Here is a 25664-nt window from a genome sequence, read left to right as displayed (position 1 = left end):
CTTGTCATGCTTCTTCATCCCCTTGCTATGCGTCTTCCACTCTGGTTTTCCACCGACTTCACACGTCATATCCAGTTGAGGTTGATTGACCAGCAGAATTGACACTGCGACCGAAAGCCGTCAACCCGGAATCAGTCACCCTCCCCAATCACGGGCGGCCTCGTGTCAAAAAAATCGCCCTGATATCCTCTGAATTCGGCAGGCAGATCCCCTGCACTCGCCACTACTTTTTTTGTATTATTAGCTCTTCACCAGGGCCCAATTGGTAGTAACGCCAGAAGACTTCCTATGCCCTCAGTGGCTACCACTCTCCTAGCGATGTTGGTGTCCTACGATCAGAGTATACTCGGGAAATGTGCTTTTTTTCCGTGGCTAGCACGCATGATCTCTCCAACTCTTAAGTTGCTCCTTCGAACATTTCAATATATCTCAAGTGGTACATATATTCAATTGCCAAGTCTTTCTTGGTAGTCAGATCCCGTCTGGTGCCAGGTCATGTGACGACCCCACTCTTTGCCCCAGACCGGCTGGACCATCGGCCCAGCGCCGCCCTGGCTTGGATCTCGCAAGTGCTTTGCAGCCGTGCGGGACAACTGGAGGAGAATATCGTCCTGTCAACCAATCTATTCTAACAACATACGCTCGTTTTTCGTCTTTCTTCCTTCTGCTCGAAGCATGTGTCAATATCATTGTTCTTAGTTCCGTTGCAAGTTCCGTGCATACACTCATTTCTTCAGGGGAGCCTCGTTAATATCGATTTTGGGGGCAAGCTTGACTCGCAACTGTCACAATGAGCTACGCCTACTCACGCAGCGCCGGCGCTTCGTCTTCATCTCTCCCTACCTTCACGTCCGCTCAAAAACCAGACTCGGGCACTTTGTGGAGGGCCCTCGAGAGGATACCTGCGAAGGCGAAGGGATTGGTGGCGGACGGGTTGGTGGAAGCTCGAAGGACCCGTGCCAGAGCCGGAATATGGGGCATGGTGAAATTGCTCCTCCGGCGCCTCTTCACTGTTGCCAATGCCGTGGTTTTTCTATGGATGCTTACATTGTGGCGGGGCGAGCGGACGGTATTTCAAGAGGCCATTGATCGCTGTGTCTGGCAGAGCTGGGAGAAATGGGTACGTTGACGTTGGCCCCTACCCCTTCTTTGTCCTGCTCGGGATGTAGTGCGATTCAGCCGCGGCTGACACTCAATTTTTTTCTGGCGTACAGCCTTCAGGAGCCACACCGCACCACGTCGCCTTCATTGCAGATCCACAGCTCGTGGATCCTCACACTTACCCCGGTCGACCATGGCCTCTGTCAACGCTGACTGTCAAGTACACGGACCAATATATGCGCCGAGCATTTTCTTTGATTCAAGAGAATCTCGAGCCCGATTCGGTCCTGTTCCTTGGTGATCTTTTTGATGGTGGACGAGAGTGGGCGACGAGCACGACGACCAGCCCCGAGGCGCAATATAAGAAAATCAAGGATTCTTTTTGGAAGAAAGAATATGGTCGGTTCATGAGAATATTCATGGATCCTTGGTTGGAACAATATACGTCACCAGCTGACAAGCGTGGCCGTCGGTTCATCGCCAGTCTTCCTGGAAACCATGATCTGGGATTTGGTAACGGCATCCAGGAAGCGGTCCGTCGGCGATTCCAGAGTCACTTTGGCGTCGGCAATCGCGTCGATGTGATTGGCAATCATACAGTTGTCTCAGTTGATACCGTTTCCCTCAGCGCAAAGGATCAGCCGGATCCGTTGACGGGGAGCTCGCCATCCAGCGAGGGCGGCGATGAGACAGCTTCGCGACCAATCTGGAAAGACGCGGAAGATTTCTTGGACGCCATGGCCACCCGCAAATCCCACGCGGAGACGGAAGAGCTCCGAATGCTTCGGAACCAGACCGAGGATATGCGCTTCAAACATCGCATCGTTGAAGCCGGCGACGACTCTGTTGAGCAACTCCCGCAGCCCAAATCCGCCGGATTCCCCACCATTCTTCTCACGCACGTTCCGCTGTATCGCAAAGCCGCCACGCCATGTGGTCCATTGCGAGAACGTATGCCCCCCTCGGCTCCCGGCTTGGAAGAGGACGAGCCGAACTCGCTCCGGCTGGGAGGGGGGTATCAGTACCAAAATGTACTCACGCAGGCCATCTCGACGGAACTGGTTTCCAAGGCCGGGCCCAACGTGGTTCAAGTGTACTCCGGCGATGATCACGATTACTGTGAGGTCCGGCACCGGGAGTTCAATGGGTCACCCAACGAGATCACGGTGAAAAGCTTGTCGTGGGCAATGGGTGTGCGACACCCGGGCTTCTTGCTCACCAGTCTCTGGAATCCCATTGACCCCATTACGGGCCAGTCCACCGCGGAGGGGTCCTCACCCACCATTCAAAACCACCTGTGTCTTCTTCCGGACCAATTGGGAATGTTCATCCACTACGCCACCATCCTCGGCCTCAGCCTTGTGGTGCTGTTTGCCCAGGCTGTCTACTCGACTTTCGTGACCTCCAGCTTCCCCGCCTCCGGCAACGGCGCCGTACTTCCGCTCAGCGAGAAACGGGGCCCTGCCTCCCATCATCAGTACCAGACCTCCGGTACGTCCAGCTCCACCTTCCCCTCCGGTAGCCTGATTGAGCGCTCCGGGCTTTTTCCCACGTCGCGGTCCGTGGGCGGCAAAGACTCTGGCGATGCTTATCGCGATTTAGATGGCGACGAGACGGTCAGCACCAAACGCAAGGATCTGTACCGACCGGCGGGGACTCGTCGGGGTCCGCGAGGGAAAGCCGCGGTGCTTGGACGGCACTTTGTACGATCTGTCCGTTTCGTGGCGGTGATTGTCCTGGGGGTCTATTTCTTGATGATCTGGCGCTGGTAGCCCTGGGATTGGGAGGGTGTCGAACGATTCAATAATGTACATCATCCTCTTATCCATACATTCACCCTGTGTCAATCACGGGATTTCCTATACCCTTGCAGACTACGGTATCCGGTAGTCTCTCCTGTCTCCTGCCTCTGCCTGTTCACTGTGTCCTTGGGCGTAGTGCGTGTTCATCGGGACCGGGGGCACATCAGGTCAATGATGTGCATCCATCTCGAAAGAACTCGTTGTCAATTGCACATTCAGAACCTGGTCAGATCATATTCCAACCCTCCATCATGGGTCATGGCCCGAGATTGCCAACTTGTCCCCAGAAAACCTTCCCTAAAGTGCCCCTGTTTCTGCCAATCACACTTCCGACTTTCATTATCCCTGCACTTCCCCCCCCCCCAAAAAAGGAGGGGAAAAGGAGGGGCAAGGGAATGGAATTTCCATGCATCACCATGAACCCATAACAACCAACGAACCCCGTCCTCTCCCCGGCCGTCCTTGGAATATGCATCAGAATCCCAAATTCAGATCCAGTCATCCACCAAGTACTGTATCCCCACTGCCACTCCACATCCAGCCTAGGACACATCTCCGAGTCCCCCGAGTTCTCCGGGACGGGGGCACGGGGTTGGAAAAGAAAAAAAAAACTAACAAACGGGGAAACCACCCGGTGTGCAAAAAGTCGGAGTTGATTCGGATGAATGGACCAATCCGGTGGACGGGACTAGATTGAGTTGTGCTCGAAAAGGGCCGGGGCCCGGGGTCCCGGGGTCCCGGCGATGGGTTACAAGTGTTTGTATCGTACGCGATTGTGTAACTGCGAGTGTATAGTTGTACTGTACTGTACGGCTTAGGCTCGAACACAAGTCCAGCGAGGGGTCCAAGTCGAGTCTGAGTCTGTTTGGTCTTTTTTTCACTTTTTTCTTTTCAAACTCTAATTTCTTTTTCTTACCTCCCCCGGCGGGGAAAGGGGAATCTCATGTATCGGGTCGAAAGGTCTGGGTCTTTGAGCGATTACGTTTCTGGTGAGTTAGAACAGACTTATTGTACTCATTAGTCATGCTAGGTCTGGTCTGCTGACCTCTTTGTACGACTGATCGATGTGTTTCCCCTCTCTCTTCCATGAATAAACATCTGTAATTCTCCCGCATGCGGCTGTGCCTGTCTACGGACCGGTCACGCGCCATCCAGGACGGACAACGGGCCGAGTGATGAAGAATCTCGGGATGGGTGCCAGATCTAAAAATGGCGTTCGGCATGGGCGTGGCGCGGCGCGGTGGCACGGTAGTAGGTTCTTGGTCTTTCTTGTTTCTTTTCCTTCTGGTCGGATGACCTTGTCTGGGGAAGAGAATGAGAGGCCCGGTGTGAGAATGGGTCCAAAGTACTGGACATACTGGACATTCCCATGTGTACGGCAAGTTTGAAGACGGTGCCACACCTCCTAGATGTCCTACCTCTTCTGCCATAGAGTACTGGAAATCTTGTCTGGGACAGGCCTATTGGCCCAGAGTGGAAGGTATTACCCAGGTAGCCAGGTACATACCTGGTGATTTGGAGTTCCTCTTGTCCATGGATACGAGCTTGTCTACATAATAAGGACCTTGGTACTTGCATGGACCTGACTACTATCCTAGTAGTACTAATAGTACTCCTATCAATACGATGACGTAAACTCACTAGTACCTGTCTCCAGGCACACTGTGAAATGTAGACAACCAAGGTCAGAAACCTCCACTGGACTTGGCATCAAACCATCTTCTCTGGGCGATATAGGCAACAACCTCACCTACCTTGAATCAGAAGGATACGCGGGGACATGACGGGGAACAAGGGTCCTACAGTCCATCCCACCCTTCCTCCCCCACTACTCCGATGCACGTTTCCAATCAAACTTTGACCAGGATGAGAGCGTTTGAAATCTGATTGAAATGGAAGTGATCAACCCTCGATAGTACTGAACTACTGTCTGTGCAAAATGTCAAGCTGTAGACAGTTCTTGGTCCATCGATGCGAGTCTGACGCTTTGCAAAGTCTGGAGAGACCAATTTTTTTTTCACATTATTGCGCTTACTTCCCACTGTACTTGACTTGCTAGGATAGAGGAATGGTCTATCGTCCCTCCGCTTTCTACTACATTCATGTACTTTGCTTCCTCCCCCCCCTCTCTGGAACTCCCAAGAATCCTCTAGACGCTGTATTCCATTCAATCTCTGTCGATGAACAAGTGCTGAAAGCACACACTGTGGTAGTAACAACTGGATAATCTCCCTCGAATCGCAGGGCACGGCTAGCTGAATTTAGCCTCCGGTGAGACCCCCCAAAGACAGAATCATCTCCAGAAGGGGGGGGCGCCCCGCATCTCGCTCGTGTCCCGGGGTGAGGGAAGAAACCAGACCGCGTGAGTGAAAAATCTTCTGCGGAGGGTGTGTTGACTGTGGAGAGTACTGTCACAAATTTCACATCTGGACCGCATCATGACTGGCCAGCTTGTACAGTACGGGAGGGTTTGGGTTTCCTGGTGTACTGGTACTTTACGGCATGATCACTGGCTGTGCATCATTCGTCGAGGACTCTCCGAGAGTTTATACAAGTTGACATGGACCCTCCGGGTCATACTGACTTGGGGATTTGGTTTGATTGTTTTGTCTTGTCCCCTTTCTCTCTCTCGGTTATTCCCCTTTTATCCAAGGTTACGGCTCATTCTGTGGTTTTTTTTTTCTCCATCACGGGTGATTGCTGTTGGCACTCTGCTAGTGTCGGTTGGGGCGTCGGTCGGACCAGCCTTGCACATCCGGTAGCGTCTCGGGGGGGCGGACGGAAGGGCGTCGAATTGACTTTGGAAGGTGATGCTTAGCGAACAAAACGCGGCAAGCCGAGGTCGGTATCTTCCAGGTACAGTACTGTACAATTCGGCGACCGAGATGAGATGAGATACGGTTGGATTTCTAGTACCTGGGGGTTGTACAGTCTATTTTGCTTTTTATCACACAGAGTCTAATTTCATCTTTTGAATATTTGAGTTTATGAGGAGTCTCTCATGGCACTGACTGTTGGACACGAATTACCACTGAACCTGCGGAGGAAACACCTGCGCGACTGGGGTTGGGGTTGAGGTTGGGATTTGGATTCGGATTCGAGAGAAACGAACCCTATTTTCTGGGGCCTGGGGCGCACGGAATCGGTGTACTTTCCTACTCCTACAGGACTCGTGGAGAATAGAGAAACTGACAATCCAATGGGTCCCAGGGACGGTGGAACTGGATGGAATCTCATCTCCAGGATTTCCACCTCCAGGAAATTATCGTCCCACGATCTGGAGAAAACAAAAGAGCGAGGGGAAAGACTCTCTCCGTGTCCTTGTTTTTTTCCTTGAGCTATACAGTCCCGTCCCCCCATTCAGGGTCTAGCGATCAATTCCTGTTCGGGATAGGATCGAGATCGATGACATCGTGGGCTGTTCGGGTCATTCAGACGCGTCGGAGCAGGCACACGGCTTCTGTTGGGACAAGAATAAATAAATACGGTAAGTTACATATACGACCGTCGCGTATCCGACTCGGTCGGCTTGTTCCTGGAACTCGAGGCCGAATGACCGGTCCAGTGGAAAGTTACCGACTCATCACGTAAGTGGTGGGCGCCTCCCGACCGGCATCTTTCAGTACGGCCACGGTCCGCGAATCAGGAGACCATGTGGCGTTTTCGTTTTGGTACTGGTTTGGCAGCAAGGCCGTGGCCGGGGACACAACCCTGGTTCATCTGATTGCTTTTTTTTTTCTCGTCCATCAGATCCGCGCGCCTGGGAGCTCTAGACTTGTGAGAGAGAGAGATTGCTAGGCACATGGTGACGGTTGAGCCACAGTCACCTGAGTTTGGCTAAGCAAGGGATCAGTGGCAGTCGGAGCACCGTTGAGCATACTTTTTCTACATGCGGACCAAATTGCCTAAGGGTATCCTCGTGCAGGTTCGCACTTGACAGCGTGGGGCAGAGAAAGAAAGAGGGGAGGACAAAAAGGTCCAGATAAACTCTCAACCATCGCTTGGATCGGGGGGAGTGACTGTCCCGTCAAGGGCCAATCCGCATCCGGTAAAACCCTCCGTTTTCAGCTTGGATTCAAAACAAACGGTGACCTGGTCGAATTCAATGTGCTGGGGACCACTGGTCGCTGGGGGTCTTCTGCGATTGCTAGTTTTTGTACCTTTCACTCTCCAGCATATGTGCCTTTTCAATTCGCCCGCCTACAATTTGGGTGGATGAACCACGGTCCAGCCACCAATCTCAACCGATTGTACAAAGTGTACACTGTAATCAGTAGTCTGTACAATTCACTGTAACCAACGAGAAAGAAATCCAGTCCCTTGCTGTTGTCCTACTTGATCGCACAGTTCTTCGATGATGCGCTAGTTCTCTGTAGCCATGCAGCCATTCAAGCCAATCTCTGCTCAACGATACATCTGAGGCTGAATGCAAGGTAGAAGAGTCTTCCCGCGCGCCGTTTTGAGACATGTTCCCCCCTCGCTTCCTGTGGCGCTGATTTTTCAAATGCGGCGTGCTTGCGGAATGTTGACCCTCTACGGCGTTGGTGAGCCCGCACGAGGCAGAGGCTTTGATAGGATCTTTTCTTCGCACGGTCTGGCCTTTGATCAGTCTTCTGGACCATTTGTGTATTTTTGATTTTTTTTGTGTATTTCGTGTTTTTTTTTCCTGGGAGCTGTGAAACTCGGCTCCACTCGGCCAGTCGGGGACGGCGTGACCGGCCATCAGAGTGGCTGATGTCCATCTTTGGCTGGTTCGCACACTCCACACTTTCGCTCTGGCGACGGGGCTAACAATAGCTCTCCTCTCTCATGTGACCTGGTCAGTGTATCATCCGGTGTAATGGTCGACATGATCCACTCGGTATGGAATCGATGGACCCCGAGAAATCATACCGACTGTATCGGTGTCGTATGGAGTCTCCACTCGATGTCCGCTCGTGTTGGGCCGGTCATGGAAACTGGGGATTGCGGGCATTGCGGAGACGCTTCGAGGCTGTTCTGGTTTTTCTGGTTTCGGTCACTTTGGGGCCCCCCGGGGTGGCCGTCGTGCTTTTCACCCACGTTGTTCGTGGAGTTGAGGAGAAGTTGTGTAGTCGGATTTTTTTTATTTTTATTTTCTCGATTTTTGGAACTTTTTGAGGGGGCTGTGGTGGAATTGAACTTTTTTTTTGGCCCAAATTCTGGAGTATTAAAACCTCGTGGAAGTCCCCCTCCAACGTTGTTTCCTTGATCATCTCTCTCTCTATCATCGATCTCTCTTCACGAATAAGAGTCTTATCTGCAGCGCAGTGCTCTTTTTGAGACATTTTTACTTGGACCTCCTTCCACCACTCTCAACCCATCTATACATTCGAGTCCTGGTCTTCTTTCCTGACTGGATCACGGTCCTTCTCACATCTTCCCCCTTCTCATCACATATCTCACCATGGGCTTCGCATTGAAGAAGCCCGACGATGCCGTGGGCTCTGCCACCCCGGCCATCATCATCGGTCTGTTCGTGGCCTTTGGTGGTGTTCTCTTTGGATATGACACTGGTACCATCAGTGGTATTCTGGCCATGAAGAAGTGGCGTGAGATGTTCTCCACGGGATACATCAACCCGATTGATCACATGCCCGATGTCACTTCCTCCCAATCTTCCATGATCGTCTCGTTGCTCTCCGCCGGTACCTTCTTCGGTGCCCTCTTCGCGGCACCCATTGCCGACTACTTCGGTCGTCGTCTGGCCATGATCATGAACACCTTTGTCTTCTGCTTCGGTGTTATCCTCCAGACCGCTTCCACATCCATCCCCCTCTTCGTGGCGGGTCGATTCTTCGCCGGTCTCGGTGTCGGTCTTCTCTCTGCGACCATCCCCCTGTACCAGTCGGAGACTGCCCCCAAGTGGATTCGTGGTGTCATTGTCGGTGCCTACCAGCTCGCCATCACCTTTGGTCTGCTCCTCGCCGCCATTGTCAACAATGCCACCAAGGACCGCATGGATACCGGCTGCTACCGCATCCCCGTGGCCGTGCAGTTCGCCTGGGCCATCATTCTGGTTGCTGGAATGATCATCCTACCCGAGACCCCCCGTTTCCTGATCAAGAAGGACCGTTACGAGGATGCCACCAAGGCGCTTGCTCGTCTCCGTCGTCTCGACGTCAACGACCCTTCCATCATTGAGGAACTCGCCGAGGTTCAGGCCAACCACGAGTACGAGCTCAGCCTGGGCAAGGCTAGCTACCTGGAGATCGTCCGCGGTTCTCTCGGTAAGCGCCTGGCCACGGGTTGCGGTATTCAGGCTCTCCAGCAGCTGGCCGGTGTCAACTTCATCTTCTACTACGGCACCACCTTCTTCCAGAATTCGGGTATCCAGAACTCCTTCATCATCACCCTCATCACCAACATCATCAACGTCGTCTCCACCTTCCCCGGTCTGTACATGGTCGAGAAGTGGGGTCGTCGTCCGCTGCTCCTGTTCGGTGCCGTCGGCATGTGTGTCTGCCAGCTGATCGTCGCCATCGTCGGCACCGCCACCTCGTCCGACGTCTCCAACAAGGTCCTCATCGCCTTTGTCTGCGTCTACATCTTCTTCTTCGCGTCTTCCTGGGGTCCCGTCGCCTGGGTCGTTACCGGTGAGCTGTTCCCGCTCAAGGCCCGTGCCAAGTGTCTCTCCATCACCACCGCCACCAACTGGCTGCTCAACTGGGCCATTGCCTACGCCACCCCGTACATGGTCAACAGCGGTCCCGGCAACGCCAACCTGCAGTCCAAGGTGTTCTTCATCTGGGGTGGCTTCTGCTGCATCTGTGCCGTCTTCGTCTACACCTGCATCTACGAGACCAAGGGTCTCTCCCTCGAGCAGGTCGATGAGCTCTACGCCAAGGTGCCCCATGCCTGGCAGTCCGTTGGCTGGGTTCCCTCGGTCAACTTTTCCGATGTCCGCGACGTCGCGGGTGACAAGAAGGGAGCCGGTAACCTGGCTGAGCTCGAGTCCGAGGCCAACGAGAAGCGGGAGGGTGAGCAGGCAACTCACTACGAGAGTGTTGCTGGAAAGACTGAGGTTTAAATCTCTGTTCTTAATGTTGTTTTTTTCCCTGTTTCTTTTCTTCCACTCATTGCATTGCGGGTTGATTTGATATAATTGTTTCATGTCTCCTTTTTTTTTCTCAAGTTGGATTATGACATGTATATATGATGGGTTATCGGATAGGTTTAGCCCTGTTGATCTTTTTTTTGATGGAATCACGAATACCATTCCACTTGATTACTATGATTTTTGGCCTCTCCTCCACTTAATACCTTGAACTGGTTCCTTTTTCTCTTTACTCTATTTTTTTTTTCAAAAAAAATAAAGGTATAAAAGATGTTCAAAAGAAAATTAGTAAACGATAACCCCTCAACCCCCAATCCCGACATATACATCATCGAAAACGACAAACTCCTAACATACCTCCCAATTTTCCAAAAGAAAAAAAGAAAGAAAAAAAACCACTCTACCGCATCCGTCCCAAGCATATCCATCCATCTCACTTCATGTTCCGCACACAAATAACACCCAGCCGGATCAACCTACTACGATTCACCTACCTACTGAGGTACATACCTTGTATCATCCCGTGGCACCCATTCCATCCCATCACCAGAACACATCCACGTCCCAATCCGACCCTATTAGGTAGAACCCAATCTAGTCCAAAAAAAAAAACAGATAATTCGACTCCCATACTCAAAGAGACACCAGCCTGACCCCAAACCCTGCCAGAAATATATCCTGAAATCCCCGATACCAGAGGTAGGTAGGTAGGTTGGTAGGTTCTCAGCAATTATTCTATGGCGTTGTGGCGGTACAGAGTATCCCCGCCACGGATCCATCAAATGTAGTGGTATATACTGTATAGTATGTAGAGTATGTATCTTGATCGAGGTACACCATCAAGCTTGATAGGCTCATGTTTTCCACGGATCTATTATCTATTATCTGTTCGGATGAGGGGTGGTCTAAGGTACTGGATGTGGATGTGAATATGGATGTGGGTGCGGGTGCGGGTTACCGGGGGAAACATACTGATGGATTTTCCTATATGTAGGTAGGCTTCATTATTCCCTAGATTGGAGGTACGTGACTGGAGGTATGGGAGTTTGGTGAAGTGAGGTGAGGTGTTTGTGCGTACCAGGTATCATTGATGTATAGTAGGTAGGAAATAATGGACTGTTTCATTGGGTAGGTAGTCGAGGCCAGATGGGAGTGGTTTTTTGGGGGGGGTTCTATGGGTCGGGGTCTGCTTGTGGGAGATGAAGCAAGAGCCTGGGTAGATGACTTTTTGTCTTTGTTTCATCTTCATTCTTGTCTGAGATATTCGGAGCTTCGGGGATTGCGGGGCTCAGGGCATACGGACATGGAATATATCAATATTTCTACTAGCTGACTTGAATAGGACTGGAGGACTTTATACACCGGGAGGGTTACTGCAGAATTGAGCCAAGGATCACAGGTGAGGAAACCAACGTGTCAAAGGAAAGCTTATTTGGAAATCATCGTGTCATGTATTCATATGTTCATGCTCTCTAAGCAAAAGAGAAACAGAAGTGCAAAAAGAAAAAGGGAGCAAAAATCTATATTACAAAGAAGGGAACCCAGCAAATCTAGCAAGTCTATTCACAAAATCCGTGCGCCATGGCCGTTGCAAAAGGGGGAGGGGGCTTGAAAAGAAAATTAGGCAGCGTCGCACGAGAACACGCCCTTGACAGTACCCTTGTCGTAAGAAATAATCTAAAGCAAGAGCATTTGTTAGAATTTGCAGCCAGAAAAAAAAAGAAAAATGAAAGAAAAAAAAAAGGGCCGACAGGATCCAGGGATTTGAAACTTACAATATCGTTGATACTGGCGTACGTTCCCGCACCCAGAACCACAAGACCGATCACGAGGATCACGGCGTTGAGTGCAGCAAAAATCATGTTCTTCGTGCTGCTGAAAATGCCGCCTTCCCGGATAAACATGAACCACATGATGGCCGGGAAGTAAAAGGTGAATCCCGAGACAAAGAGCGAGGAGATGACGGAGAGTAAGTCATCGAAGAAGGGAATCACCTCCGCCACGATAAACTGCAGGATGGACAGAACAACGATCAGAGCCAACCAGGTGGTCCACCCCATCTTGGTGTTGACGAAGCGAATGTTAGAGTTCTTGAAGATTCGTCCGTGAATCAGACGACCCAGCACCACGGTGTTGATTGAACCGCTGATGAAGATGACCGGCAGAGCGATACCGAACGCGACTCGGCTCAGCAGGTGGCCAGCGGACAAAAGGGCAGGGCTCTGAACATCTTGGCCAACGAAGGCGTAGACGAGAGCACCGGTGACCGTGTAGATGAAGATCTCGGCGAGACCGAGAGAGACAATCGACTTGGGGAAGTCGGTAGGGGTGTGCATCTCGTCCATGAATGAGAACTGGCAGAGAGCAAAACTATAGGCGAAAATGATATTGGACAGAGCGATAAAGGCCTCGGTGAAAGTGAGGTTCTCCTTGGGCCAGGCAGACCAGTTGACAGCCGCAAGACCGGTCGAGTTGCTGGCCTCCACTCCGGTACCGATGATTGTGATGCCGACGGCGATAATGATAGAAACAAAGTCGATGTATCCCAGAATTGCCATTTCAGAAAAGCTGGGCGGCACGGCGAAGATGAAGAGGATAATGGCCGAGACGACACCGAAGATCACAGAGCAAATATTGCTCTCGGTGATATTGCGGAAGGCGATCGTTCCAGTCAAGCAGTGGGAACCAGCCGACAGAAGCAGCTCGAGGGCCAACATGACGTAGAGAATCTCATAGCCCCAACGGCCAAACATCTGCCGTCCGGCCTCGGGATAGTCGGAAATGTGTGGGAATTTGACCTTGACCTGACCGATGACATAACTCGTGTATACCGCAATCAGACCGATTCCCACGCAGCAGATGACACCTGCCACCATTCCCAGCTTGGCGAAAGTCGCGGGGATAGACAGTGTTCCCAGCGCGACAGCCTCGACGATGAGAACGACTGTCAGACGCTTCCATCCGAGCCGGTTAAACTTTTGAATGCCACCCTCGTAGATCTGCTGCTCCCGGTCACTCATATCGAGGACCCCATCGTCCGATGGGGTCATCTTGTCGGATTTGCTCTTACTTGGAGACATCGTGACGGCGGTGGTGGGCAACCAAGCCGTACAACCGAGTCAGATGTGGAAGTATAGAGAGAGGGAGAGAGGGAGGAAGAGGGAGGGAGGGGACTGAGGGAGGAGGAGGTGGGTTGCGTGGGAGCAGAAGATGATAAGAGGAGAAGGATGTAGAGGGTGTAGAGAAGAAGAGATGGAAAGAAACAGACAAACGCGAGGTCACCACCCAACACGAGCCGAACGAGGATCTATTGGACGAGAAATGAAGGCACTGATAAAAAGTAGTGACAGTGGAGTGTCGAGACAACCGACGAGAAATCTCGGTGGCCGGGGGGAGGCAGTGGATTGCGAGTCACTCATTTCTATGGCGTGGGACCTTCCCAAAGTGGCACATCTCGTTTTTTGCCCTGCGGTCCACTCCAAATGGCCGCGATCGTGCCAAAAACGTGCCGAATATGACCCAAACGGGACGGGTACCCATTCGGTCTCTGACTAATGACAACGTGATCGCTCCACCGTCGTCACTCGTCATTGGACACACGGCGATCGTGTTAGTCACTCCTCGCCATCAAACCCTTCAAATTGTATGCTATTGCATTGATCATCACGCTTGTTATCTATACTTATCTTTGGAAATGAGGAGTCCCCCCCCCATTCAATGTTGGTTCTTACCCCGAACTTCCCGGTGTATAACTCCCCGTGTTAAAGATGGGATTCTCCTTTCTCATGCCCAGTGCGGCTCAGGTAGTTTGTTCGTGACCAAGCCAATCGGCTACCGTCCTCGAGTCAGCCCTGATCCACGCCACGCCCGCCAAGATTTTCTTTTCTTCTGTGTTTCCATCGGCACTGGCGTTGAGCCTTGAACCTTCTCACAGCCCTAAGCCGTGGTGCCGAACGTAAAAAAAATTCTCTGATCCTCTTGAACCGCGCTTTTCCGAGGAAAACCACGGAAATCCGCCCGACGCAGGATGAACCAATGTGCCGAACCCCCGATCCTATCCTCTCCAGGTACCCGACTGGGGTTCTGGCCACACAGCATGCGTGGAGGATCAAATTTTGATTTTTTTTAGAAAAAAAAATACATTTAAAAAGAATACAGATTTACGAGACAGGCTCTCGGCAACGGATGTGACCATCCACAGAATCATACATCGCCTCTGTCTCACTGACGTGTTCGGGTGAACGGCGTGCAGGGAACAAGAATCATCATGCAGAGAAAGTTGATAGTCCCTCGGCAAGCCGTGCGATCACGTAACGGGGGGTTTTTTCCGAGTCCGCTTCCGGGCGCGGAATTCGACCCCGTGATTATGAATGCAGCAGAGAAATGCAGGCCGACGAGAGCCAGGAACCCCCTCCGCCGCTTTCAACCCGTTTCCTCCATGAGAATGTTTGGTTGGGAATCTTGGCTCGGACATCTCCCGGTGTTAGAGTTGCGGTGTTTGAAACGCAAATTTGTGGAGTGTTGCTCTCGACTCTCCGTCAATGCGTCGGCCAGCGCACGAGGATTTTTGGGAGACTCCCGCTGGATAACCTTATCGTCGGAAAAAGAATCACGAACAACGTAAGATCATTATGCAATCTCCGGGCTGGGTGACAGGGATAGCCGGGGATGCTGAGAAGGATGCAGCACCATATTTTGGTGTCTCTTAGGGGACTCCACAACCCGCTTCTAGCCCTCCTAGCGTAGCGGGAACGGCATTTGGGAGCAAGCCACATTCAAGCGGTGATCCGACTCCAGAGCGTGTGGTTGTCAAGGGCAAAAATGACAAAAAGATAGAGTCATTCGACAGCTGGCGGATTTGAACCGCCGCCTCCGAAGAGACTTGATTTCTAGTCAAGCGCCTTAGACCACTCGGCCAAACTGTCTTTGATGTTTATTTTGTACGATTTTTGACATTATCAATCAAACAACTGGTATCAGCAGAGCTTGTACCCGAATGGGGAACATTCTGCTTGGTTGTTGGCTAATCGGCCTCGCCACCTTATATATTTTGCCATCATCCATCTCCAGGGTAGGTCAGAGTCGACACCTACCTACGTACATTTTAACTCGAGTAGCCTCATGACAGAAACGACCATGCTCGCCAATGTCTTATATTCGGAATTTCTCATTTTTTCCACATTCAACCCGCTCACAAATCACAACATTCAAGATGTGCACAAGGAACCATCGGTGTAGCTGGTAGCCCCCGTGCAGTCTCAACGTTCCAAACATAACAGGTCCGACGAGACCGCGAAGAGCCACCTAAGCACAGCGCAGCGTATATGCTAGTATGATACAACTTATATACATGTTCGGATAGTCCATATGATGAATCCCTTCTCCCGTCGGCAGGCTTACCTCGTCCAGCCTGGATCAGCTTGTATCCTTCAAACTCTACCTCATAGGGCCCACACTTACGGCCTCAGATCCCCTTTGCATCGGCTGGGTATGAAGTTCGTCGACCGGCGCTGCAGGCAACATGGTCGTTGACACTACCGTGGAAAAGAAATCAAAAAAGCTTCACGTTTCGTCTAACTCTGAGAATACAGGCGAATCATAGGCGGATCATCAACAAGAGATGATACTGGTGAGGAATTTCTTTCCAGTCTGGCAGCCCGGTCGGAGGAAGTACGAGCACCGGAAATCTAGACGGAAGGCCTCCCATCCAAGATGACGTGCAGAACTCTATCGAGGGTCTATTCTTTAGTGTCGTGGATGAAACGCCATTGAGGTTCCCATGAGGAATTTGCCAATCACTCCTCGTGACATGGCATTGGAATACTCTGAGCCCAAAACTTGATTACGGGGCAACATACTAACAGAGCGTCGGTCATTATGGACATACTCTGTCGTGGAAGAAGATCCAATCTTTACACTGGCTGTACCTGTGATTATCTCACCTCGAAGGAATAGAATGAATGTCATGCAGTCCCACAGGGACCTTTGCCTTTGCCACCGCAAAATGTTATTTGGCACCGGCAGAATGCGCACCTGGGATGGAATTGGGACCGATCATTGATCGGATCCACGAAAAACGTCATGCATTCACAGTCCCCTCGGTCATCGAAACGGCTATTGCTTCTTGCACCCCATGAGCATCCCGCACCGGCGCAACTGCTGATACACAGACAAATTCATAAGGGTCGTCCACGGGATCGATCTGGAGGCTGTGAATCAAATGGTCTGTTCCACCCTGGTTTGGTTTTCGCTCCTTCAACTGGGGGCAAGTGGACGAGCATCTTCAAGCCTCACGGTCTCACCGCCTTGATTGGTTCAATCACGGGCACGTGATGGGGACGTGCGTCAGACGAGCCCTGCGCGGCGCTCAGTCCTCCTCCCCGGACCACGTCAGTCCCCTGGATGCCATGGCTTGGGGGCTTTATCTTCGAGCTTAGTTGGTCCGTCGGGCAAGTTGCAAAATGAAGTTTGTCGTCCTCAACAGCGTGCTTCTCTGGAGATTCGGCCACCATGGCGGTTTCCATGCCCCCAAGAACATTGACTGCGTCTGAACAGACGCACAAAGATGGGCTGGAACCTCGACTGGTCCTTTCTACATCTGCCCATGTTTCGGAAGCTCCACTTCAAAGTCCGCTAGAGCTTCTCGACATCAGCGTTGCGGAAAATGTTCAAGCAGTATCCAGTGATCGTATGATAAAGACTCTGGAGAATGCACCGGAAGAGAGACCAGAATCCTGCGAGCAGGAGCCCTTTGTTCTTCCGCGTGAACACCCCCTCTTTCCACCGCTTCCGTCATATGGTTCTCCTACCATCGGTGGGAGTATCAAGTATATCATGATCAGGTGTTTTGCATTCATCATGTCCCTGAGTTTTCTGACTGCCGTCTTCATCGGCGCGTTGTTACGGACGGCGGGGACGGTCCTTGTCAATGCCGGAGCAAGACTGCGCGGCCAGAAGCCGGCGTCGGACCGGATGTTTGTTACCGAGGAAACGAGGCGGCGACGAGCCCGCGATGCTGCGAACATGGAATGGCACGTCCGGTTACAGAATCAGCACATGGACGAGGAGCAAGGCCAGGATGATTGTCCACCGCTGGAAGGGGGCAAGGACCGACTGGTCTGTAACGTGGCGTATTATGCCCGACGTGTAGGTCTGGACGTGGAGACGTTTCGTGTTCAGACCGAAGACGGGTTTATCATCACACTCTGGCATGTTTTCAATCCCCAAGAGTACACTGCCCTGCCAGCGGAGCAACGCAAAGAGCGCGGACCCAAGGTGTTTACTGGTGCGAAATTTCGTCCCAGCGCCAGTTGCAATGCAAAACCGCGGTATCCTGTCCTCCTGATGCACGGATTGCTGCAAAGTGCCGGCGCTTATTGCACCAACGATGATGACAGTCTTGCCTTTTTCCTCTGCAAAGCCGGATACGACGTTTGGCTGGGAAACAACCGCTGCGGGATGACACCCGAGCATGCCACGCTATCCCCATCTGATCCACGCATGTGGTCGTGGGATATCCGCCACCTGGGTACCCTCGACCTGGCCGCGCTTACATCCCGCGTGCTGTACCAGACTGGATTTGACAAATTGGGTCTCATCTGCCACTCGCAAGGAACCGCTCAAACCTTCATAGCCCTAGCAAAGGAGCATCGACCCGAATTGGGCAAGTACCTATCCGTCTTCTGCGCCCTTGCCCCCGCAGTCTACGCCGGGCCTCTCATTCGACGATCCTATTTCCGCTTTATGGGTGCATTGTCACCAGAGGCTTTCCGGTTGTTTTTCGGAATCCATTCCTTCATCCCCTTCATGATGACCGTGCATCGGGTCTTTCCTTCCAGGCTATACGGCCTGCTGGGATATACTGTCTTTTCCCATCTCTTCAGCTGGTCCGATCGCCGATGGGAGCGAGATCTTCGAGATCGCATGTTCCAATTCGCACCCGTGTACGTCAGCTCCGAACTCATGCGGTGGTGGATAGGCAGCGAAGGGTTTGCCAAACATAAGTGCATCCTCGCGACGGAAGACAAATATAATAAAGACAACGAGGCTCACCGCTTCACTGATGAACCTGACTCGGTCCATGCGGGAGATGATGACCCGAATGAGCCGGCCCAGGCCCCAGTTCATGATGATGGATCGTGGTACGATCACCAAGCACCACCATTCGCTCTATGGATTGGAGGATCCGATGACCTCGTCGATGGGCACAAGTTACTCCGTCGATTCGAGCGAGGTATCGAGCCCCACGTGAACGTGGTTCATTCCAAGATCATCGAGGAATATGAACATCTTGATGTCCTGTGGGCCATAGATGCCATCGAACAGGTCGGCAAAGAAGTTCGGCAGATTCTCTGGGACACCATGCCCGACGAAGTACGTGCCACTTGTCGAAAGCCTAGAGGTATAAATTAGAAAGAACCTTCCCTCTTTTGCGGGCGCAGTTGCGGCCGATCATGTATATAGATGACAAGACCTCTTTGCACATACTGTGCCTAATGGCGCGAAGGATGGATACACGATTACCTTGTTAATACATTATAGAATTTGGAGTTTGAGTTGATTCATACCAAACTTTCTTGAGACAACATCAATGCGGATGAACTTGATCTATACTCGTGTCTGTCCCGCCCAGAAACGCCGTCTCTGGCTATCCATTTATATTGATTGAAGAATGCCAGCCGTAGCCTTAACGATGCTTCCGACATCCATTTCGTCATGGTCCTCGGAACCGATGCTGAAGCCTCCAGATGAGCCGAACTTCATACAAAAAAGCTTATCTACGTCAAATCAATGCGCCAAGACATCATCTTTGGAAAGTGTCCACTGGCCAAGGAGTGCCAAGATCTGTAGGTAAGTCGGTTCAAATCCAATCTAATGTCGTCCTTGGCCATCAAATCTTCGCCTGGTGATTATTGTTTCTTTCTGTTTTATCTTTTCCCAAAGAAAATATGCTTATCTGAATGAGCTGACATCTGGAAATGCATCCGAGCATTTATCTGCTAGACAGGGATACTCACACTGAAGCTTCCTGCACAGATGCATAGCATTTCGATATTCAAAGTTTCAGGGCAATGATTTCCTTGTGGAACTTTGAAGAGATTGGGATTTCCGCCCTCTTGTACCAAATCATGCCAAAGCTGCTGGGAAAGACAAGGAAAATGGCATGGATTCGTGCATTCTCGTGCAAATTCACTCCTGAGGTCTGCCCGGGTTATCGATTCCGACTTCCGGCAATTTGAACATGGTGAAGAGCCTCGAGCATTGCAATCTGGAGCTCAAAAACCAGCACTGGAATGGAATTCAAAGCCGATTGAAGTGTTGGCATATCGGTCTCATTCTATTGGGAGACTCTGGATTGCCCTCATGAGTCTCTTTCTCCGCCTTGGTGCTGACTCGCGTGATCTCGATGCTGTGGTGCCTCTCCACCATAGACTTGGCCTCTGTCCTGGCTCGGCGTGGGTATTTTCCGAACGCTGGTGGTTGTTGATGCTTTTGGCCAACCCATCTGTGGCTGCACGCTCACGCTGCCACTTGCTCGTTCACCCTTTCGCTTTCCCCATTTCGACATCATCGTCTCACACATCCCAACGCACTTTGATATCGCACTCACTCTGTCTCTTCTTTTTCTCGTCTTGTTCCTTGGTCTCCAGACTTCATCTGTACGTAGTCAGAAAACATTTCCTCCCCGAACTCCCAGCATTTTCCTGACCTTATCGGTGCCAGTCTCACCTAGCTACTTTGCCCTCCTCGTTCCCTTGCCTGCCCCGTTGCCTGTTCTCCTGGGCTCATCGCCGAGACTGTCGTCCGAGGCACGCTAGTCTGGTGACTGGCCTGTAGGTCTATCTCTGGATCAAGCTCACTTCTGCTGTCATCCGCCAGCCCGTGGTCAGGCCTGGTTTTGGTAGAGTGAGCCGAGGCTGCTTCTCTCTCGCCTCGCTTCCTGGTGATTCGCGGAAGCTCACTTCTCATCCCATTTCGCGCCATCTCTCATCCTGCGCCCACCCCAGGACAATACTCATCGCTTCACTGCCAAGATGACCAGTGAAAGAATCCACTCGCCGGGCCAGGAGATGGCGCTAGAGGCTGCCTTCCCGCAGTTCACTCGACTCCCTCCCGAGCTGCGTGTGATGATCTGGGAATTGTGCATTCCCAATCGGGTCATCGAGCTCAACCAACCCCCGGAGTTGATTAGGGGGGCCACTGGCTGTCGTCGAGCATCTCCACGCAGACGATTGCTTCCCACGATTGCCTATGTCAACCACCAGGCTCGAGCGGAGGTACTTAGACACCTCTTTGAAATGCCCAGACTCCAGTTCGGAGGTAGATGGACCCCGACAGAGGACTTCTCTGTACAGAACAATCGGGACATTGTCGTCCTGTACAACTCTCACCCGGTGGACTTGCTGCACAGCTGGCGAGGCGATTCAAGGATTAGGAACATCTTCCAGCAGATTCAGCGACATGCTGCCGACGTGGCCATCTGCTCGGTCAGAACTCAGCCTCATTCCAATGGTTTACTGAATATTCTGGGGCTGCGACAAGTACTGATCCCTTTCACTGGATGGCATGACCCTCTCATCATCATGCGGGATATCACAATACATGCGACGAGGGCTGAGGTTGCACCCACTGGTCTGTTTGGTCTGCTGGGCGATGCTCCCATTCAGCTGGTCGACCCTTTTGACGAGAGGGAAGTTAGCCGCTACTGTCAGCTGTACCGGGATGTTCAGTGTGGTCAAAACCGGAGCACCAGTCGCTTTTTCGATACCCTCGAGGACTTGACAGGGCTCGTGTGGGAAGAGGTCCGCAGGGCTCAAACCCGAGAAGTTTGGCTGTGGTGGCTCGAGTGGAGTATGCAGGGCTTTGCGGGGATTGAGGATCCTGATCATATCTTCGTTCCGTATGAAGAGACTTTAGATCTGGACATGCGGTCCGTGGCCACCTTCACCGGGGACGATGCAAATTCAGACATTCGCGTCGATCTGTTCACAGCAAATGAAGGCCATCCCCTGGTGCAGAACATTTTGAGCCACATCAGCTACACACCTCGAGTCATGTTTCGGTGGTGTGACAGATACTGCCATGGCGTGACCGTGGCCGCCTGTTTGTGCCTATGACGAGGGACCAGATCCACAGAGAAGCCAAGTTGATTCTGACCAGAGTATGAAATGTTGGTTGTGGAATGTGATCCTTTTCATGTCAGTCTGGATGGAGTGAGACGCGAGTGAGAGAGAGTGTGTGTGTAAAGTCTAGAGGTGTTGCAAAGCTGATAGAATTGGTTGCAGTCGATTTCATACCGCCCCTTCGACCGCCTTGCCTGATCACGCGACACCTGCGGTCCATCTGCGGACCGCACAGCTGCCACCTAAATGTGGGTTTCTGCAGTTTCAACCCAAGCACCGACTGACCGCCTTCTGCACTGCAGCCCAGCTTGACTCCTCCCTCAGCCCTGATGCCCACAGGCCAGTGTGATCGCTGATCGCCCAATGAGTGTGGATAACAGGCACACTCATCATTCAATCTTTCATTTCTGCATCTTCTGTCTGGGTCATCTATCTCTGTCCATCTCAGATCTGTCAAATTGAGGATGCTCTTGAACACGGTGATTAAACTAAGGTCATTTGGCCAGTGGGTAGTGGGTACAACACGGGTACACCATCCCCACATTTGATCGCAACCCCGGATTTCCACAGTGGGCCCTTCGAACGGCCGACTCCACTCTCCTTACAATGTCTCTCGACGTGATGGCAAAGGTGCGCCAGAGAGACGACGGTGTAAGCAATGATCAATGTAAAGATAGATAGACATAATATAAGATGGGAAGGGCTATTTCAAATCAGGTGCAACGTCACTCCTGTGGAACATGTTGTGATTGTCTGTCTACGACAACGTCAGGGGGGCCACCGAGTCAGGGGGGTAGACCACCCCCTCTTCTTGGAGGGATGGAACGAATGTCCGGCCATGTCAATGTACACCCCATGGACGAAGGTTGATGTGACTTTTGGTATCTTTGAAGTATTCCAGGGGGGGCCAGTAGTGCGTCGTCAAGGTCAGAGGCTGTGGTCTAGGAACCAATCAATTCAAGGTAGACTGGGCAGACGGGCACCTTGGCTTGCAGATGAGGGCCATCCTGGTCGCTCGTCTCATCCCTGACTATCTCTCTCTCTCTCTCTTTCGCTTAGCCGCCCATCACTTCCTGTATGGACCTCATCTTTCACGACCACGTTAGACTGGATGAGTTCAATTTCAATTCATTGTAGTTGGGTAAATTTTCGGTAAAGAGAAGAGCTATTGAGAATGAAGCCTTTCAATCATGACTACAGACAGACATTCGAAATGATGGGTCTTTTGGAAGTGAGCCAGCCACCACTAGCTAAAGCTGAAACTCTGTTCGTCTTGCCACCACGACCAGGATGTCCCGGATGTCTCACCTTGTCACTTGTCCTCTCTGGAGGTCAACCCCGCATCCAGTTGTGTGTCATCTGATTCCAGGAGATATATAACCCCCAAGGATGATGGAAGTCACCTCTTCCTTCCGACAACCAACTTGACACTCTCCTCTCTACACAATCTCTGCATCAACTACCCAGTCTCAATTAACTAAATCCACACCATTCTCATATTCAACTTGCTCAATACCTTTTCACCTTGATCCCATCAAAGATGTCTGCAGCAGTCGGTCCCTTTATTGCTCAGCTTCAGCAGCTCCCAGCTCGCTCTCGTCAGGGCCTGAACAACCTCCGACAGCGACTCTTCCAGCAAGGTAAGCATGTCCTTCGTTGCCCCCGATAAGTATCTATCAGACTTTCCTGTATCTCCTAACACAGAGTAGAAGCAAAGCCTAAGAAGGAGGGCCAGCTTCTTCGCACCTCGCTGAACGTCCACCGTCCCGTCTGGGTTACTGCGGGAGGTGGTGTCTACACCAGCCTGGCAGCCGTCTACCTCACCATGCGATACCTCAAACGTGTGAGGTAGATGGTTGGATCGAGGACGCTCAACGGCGACAACCCCGACCGCAACTTCCACCGCATTTCACTGAATCATCTTTTTTCATCCACTTCTCCACGCAACGCATACAACTGGATCTACCACCCCCTCTTTTCCCACTTGATTCGACACGCGCACACCCCCTCATCTCGGACTACCCCGTACTGGATATGGCAATGACGCGGAGGAGGAATGCTTAGGCAGGGCCTCTCGTTTTTTATTCACTTGTATTTTCTTCAGGTGTCTGAACTTTTCCCGTTGCTTGTCATGGATTGACAAGACAACCTTGGCGTTTTTCTCGGGGCTACATTCTACCCCACTATGACATTATTCACAAATTCAATATGCTTAACATACACTTGACATCTCTTTTTTGATTCCGTTGTCAACATACCTTCTAATTAAACGTAGCGCTGGAAGCCCCAAGAGATGAGAATATGCTCATCTTTGTGGTACAAGATGAAAATGCCTAAAATTTGTAAAAAAAAAGAACCTACAAAATGAAAGATCGTGCTCATTCTAGCGAGACAGATACAAAATAACATAATCCAATACAATAATTTGAAATTGGATAGGGGACTCAGCCTTGGAAGCACAAGCGAGGTGCGAGTGGAATGGAATGACACCGGTATTGGATTCCCGTCTCGGCTCCGGGTCGAGTCTTTGAGACTATCAGGCCACGCACAAGGGTGCAGATATTCCTCCCAGAAAGTCTTCAAATTCAAGACAAGAATCTCAAGAGTCATGAATCATTCAAAAACGAGACCTTTCACTATTTGGAAGAGTGCAAAGAGCACGAGAACAGTCAATTTCTCGTCAGCCTTTTGCCTGTGCGCCCGGTTGGCTTAAGCTCGAGTCTGAGTCTACACTGGCAATAGAATGCCCTTGCGTGAGCCGTCAGGAATACACCACAGTGACCAGTCTAGCCACACAGGTCATACTAGTACTACTGGTAGCAGTATAACAGAATGTAACAACCAAGTACCCCCTGTACATCTCCTCCACGGATCGCCCGCCAGGCTTCTCCCACGGTGATAAGTACATTTACTGCACTTACGACCACCTGCTTGTCCACACAAAGTACCCTACTAGTAATCCTTTCCCCGGATCACCATCCCCGCCCCCAATCCCATCCTCCTCCTTTGTTCATGATGTGAATGGCGGTAGTCACCAAGTCACAGCCCCTCCCAGACGACCTATCACATGTACCTGGCCCTACCTCTCTACCTCACGATCTACCCGCACATCCAAAGACTGTCCGAAACAATGATCTCATGATTCCACCTCAACCTCTGTTTGTGGAAAAAAAAAAGAAACTCTCTCGTAGAAAGGACCCGAAAAGTCACTAAATGTTCCTTTGGTACCCAGGACTACTACCTCCTACTTAGCACTGTTTATCAGCAATCCGACGAGTATCTCCCTCACCCCCCCCCTCCCAACCGATAAGATGTCGAACTTAGGAGATGTTTCGTCGTCAGCTCCTCCTGCAGTCCGTGTGCCAGCGCCTACACTCACTGCGGTAGTAAGTGGCATGACCGGGGGGTCAAAGTGCACGATCCAATGGGCGCTCGGATGCCTGCAGACCTGCAGGCCTGGACCTTGGCAACCCCGCACTCGCACGACGATACAAGGCATCAACGGGCGGTCAATTCTGTCGTCTCAGTGGACAAGCATGTTGATGTAAAGTCTCGATAGGGAAAGGGGGATGGTAAGACTGCCAAAAGAGTAATTTGTGTGTGCTGCGTGGATGGATCTGCAAGGAAAAGTGTGTAAACACACAAAAGGGAGAGAGTCGCCACACCCACAGTTTTGACGAAACAGATCTGCATGGTATTCAAGGAGAATTAAACTGGATTGACGATCTGAATTCTTATACGAAGTTCTCCTACCATTTGGTAAATGGCTTTGGTTTTGTATTTCATCAGAGCAAGCGATTAGTAGTCACCGCGACTTGTGTATTGACGGCGATCGTGATGGATACCCATAAAGTATGGGTGGGGATCATATCGGGATGTGTCTTTGATGCTCTCTCTCCCCCTCGGTTATCCTGTGAATCGAATCAAGTCTCTTAGGGCTTTCTGGCACACCGTCAACACGATACTACCGTGACGGGCAGAAGTACCTGAGGGGCTGATTGCGGCCTTTTCTTCCAATCAGTGGGCTTGCAGGAGGTGTATGATAGGTGGCGACCCTTGGTACGCAACAAGGTAAACAAGGGGACAGTACCACGGGCCGTGCTGCGTAAGTACCGGTACCGCTAAACCTTCTGTTGGTTTAGCTTTATACTGTGAATGATGTACTCTCACCACCACTGGTAGTACTAAGTAGTAACTAAGTAGGTACTGCCGCTGATGCTTCCAGGAGATGACGGCTTTTAGTTCATGACTCAGCTGGAAATGCCGCAGCCGGCCGGTTGGATAACGGCTCGAGGCTGCCTAGTAAGTAGGTACATCTCTTCTGGAACTTCAAGTACCTAAAGAGAGTGAAAGGCCATTGTGGACGTGCACGCAGATCTCTATGAGAATCGGAAGATTGTATGATGATGGTGATGAAGATGAAAAATTTCTTCAAGCAAGATGTGGGCCCGCTGGAACTCTGAAAAGTTGACCAAGACTGAGAACAGAGGAAGAAGTGTTCCGAGAACGCTGGAGCATCTCTTAGTTTAACAGTTGACCCTCAATCAGACGACCCGTCTAACG

General features: G+C 51.4%; 7 protein-coding genes and 1 non-coding gene across 8 annotated transcripts; 6 read left to right on the top strand and 2 right to left on the bottom strand.

Moving 5' to 3' along the window:
- Window positions 1-790: 790 nt before the first annotated feature.
- Window positions 791-2873, top strand: POX_h09728 (uncharacterized protein; the record flags this gene model as incomplete). Its single annotated transcript, XM_050118475.1, has 2 exons — window positions 791-1120; window positions 1215-2873. 2 exons carry the CDS (start codon window positions 791-793, stop codon window positions 2871-2873), a joined length of 1989 nt encoding a protein of 662 aa, XP_049965262.1.
- Window positions 2874-8328: 5455 nt separating this feature from the next.
- POX_h09727 (Major facilitator-type transporter ecdD) lies at window positions 8329-9951 on the top strand (the record flags this gene model as incomplete). The annotated part of the gene is made up of 1 exon (XM_050118474.1): window positions 8329-9951. The coding sequence occupies one exon, from the start codon at window positions 8329-8331 to the stop codon at window positions 9949-9951; it is 1623 nt and encodes a 540-aa protein (XP_049965261.1).
- A 1647-nt stretch (window positions 9952-11598) lies between these two features.
- Window positions 11599-13058, bottom strand: POX_h09726 (N amino acid transport system protein; the record flags this gene model as incomplete). Its single annotated transcript, XM_050118473.1, has 2 exons — window positions 11599-11655; window positions 11754-13058. 2 exons carry the CDS (start codon window positions 13056-13058, stop codon window positions 11599-11601), a joined length of 1362 nt encoding a protein of 453 aa, XP_049965260.1.
- A 1303-nt stretch (window positions 13059-14361) lies between these two features.
- On the top strand, window positions 14362-16039 carry POX_h09725 (uncharacterized protein; the record flags this gene model as incomplete). Its single annotated transcript, XM_050118472.1, has 2 exons — window positions 14362-14599; window positions 15843-16039. 2 exons carry the CDS (start codon window positions 14362-14364, stop codon window positions 16037-16039), a joined length of 435 nt encoding a protein of 144 aa, XP_049965259.1.
- Window positions 14822-14903, bottom strand: POX_tR173. Its single transcript has one exon. It is a non-coding gene; the product is annotated as a tRNA-Ser (tRNA).
- A 449-nt stretch (window positions 16040-16488) lies between the features above and the next one.
- Window positions 16489-18390, top strand: POX_h09724 (uncharacterized protein; the record flags this gene model as incomplete). Its single annotated transcript, XM_050118471.1, has 1 exon — window positions 16489-18390. The coding sequence occupies one exon, from the start codon at window positions 16489-16491 to the stop codon at window positions 18388-18390; it is 1902 nt and encodes a 633-aa protein (XP_049965258.1).
- A 1622-nt stretch (window positions 18391-20012) lies between these two features.
- Window positions 20013-21095, top strand: POX_h09722 (uncharacterized protein; the record flags this gene model as incomplete). The annotated part of the gene is made up of 1 exon (XM_050118470.1): window positions 20013-21095. One exon carries the CDS (start codon window positions 20013-20015, stop codon window positions 21093-21095), a length of 1083 nt encoding a protein of 360 aa, XP_049965257.1.
- Window positions 21096-22641: 1546 nt separating this feature from the next.
- Window positions 22642-22953, top strand: POX_h09721 (uncharacterized protein; the record flags this gene model as incomplete). Its single annotated transcript, XM_050118469.1, has 2 exons — window positions 22642-22741; window positions 22811-22953. The coding sequence occupies 2 exons, from the start codon at window positions 22642-22644 to the stop codon at window positions 22951-22953; spliced, it is 243 nt and encodes an 80-aa protein (XP_049965256.1).
- Window positions 22954-25664: the final 2711 nt, after the last annotated feature.

The sequence above is a fragment of the Penicillium oxalicum genome, chromosome VIII, assembly GCF_001723175.1.
Source record: "Penicillium oxalicum strain HP7-1 chromosome VIII, whole genome shotgun sequence".
NCBI classification, from domain to species: Eukaryota; Fungi; Ascomycota; class Eurotiomycetes; order Eurotiales; family Aspergillaceae; genus Penicillium; species Penicillium oxalicum.
The sequence above is the reverse complement of the archived record's forward strand: the minus strand, read 5'-3'. Positions and strand labels throughout refer to the sequence as shown.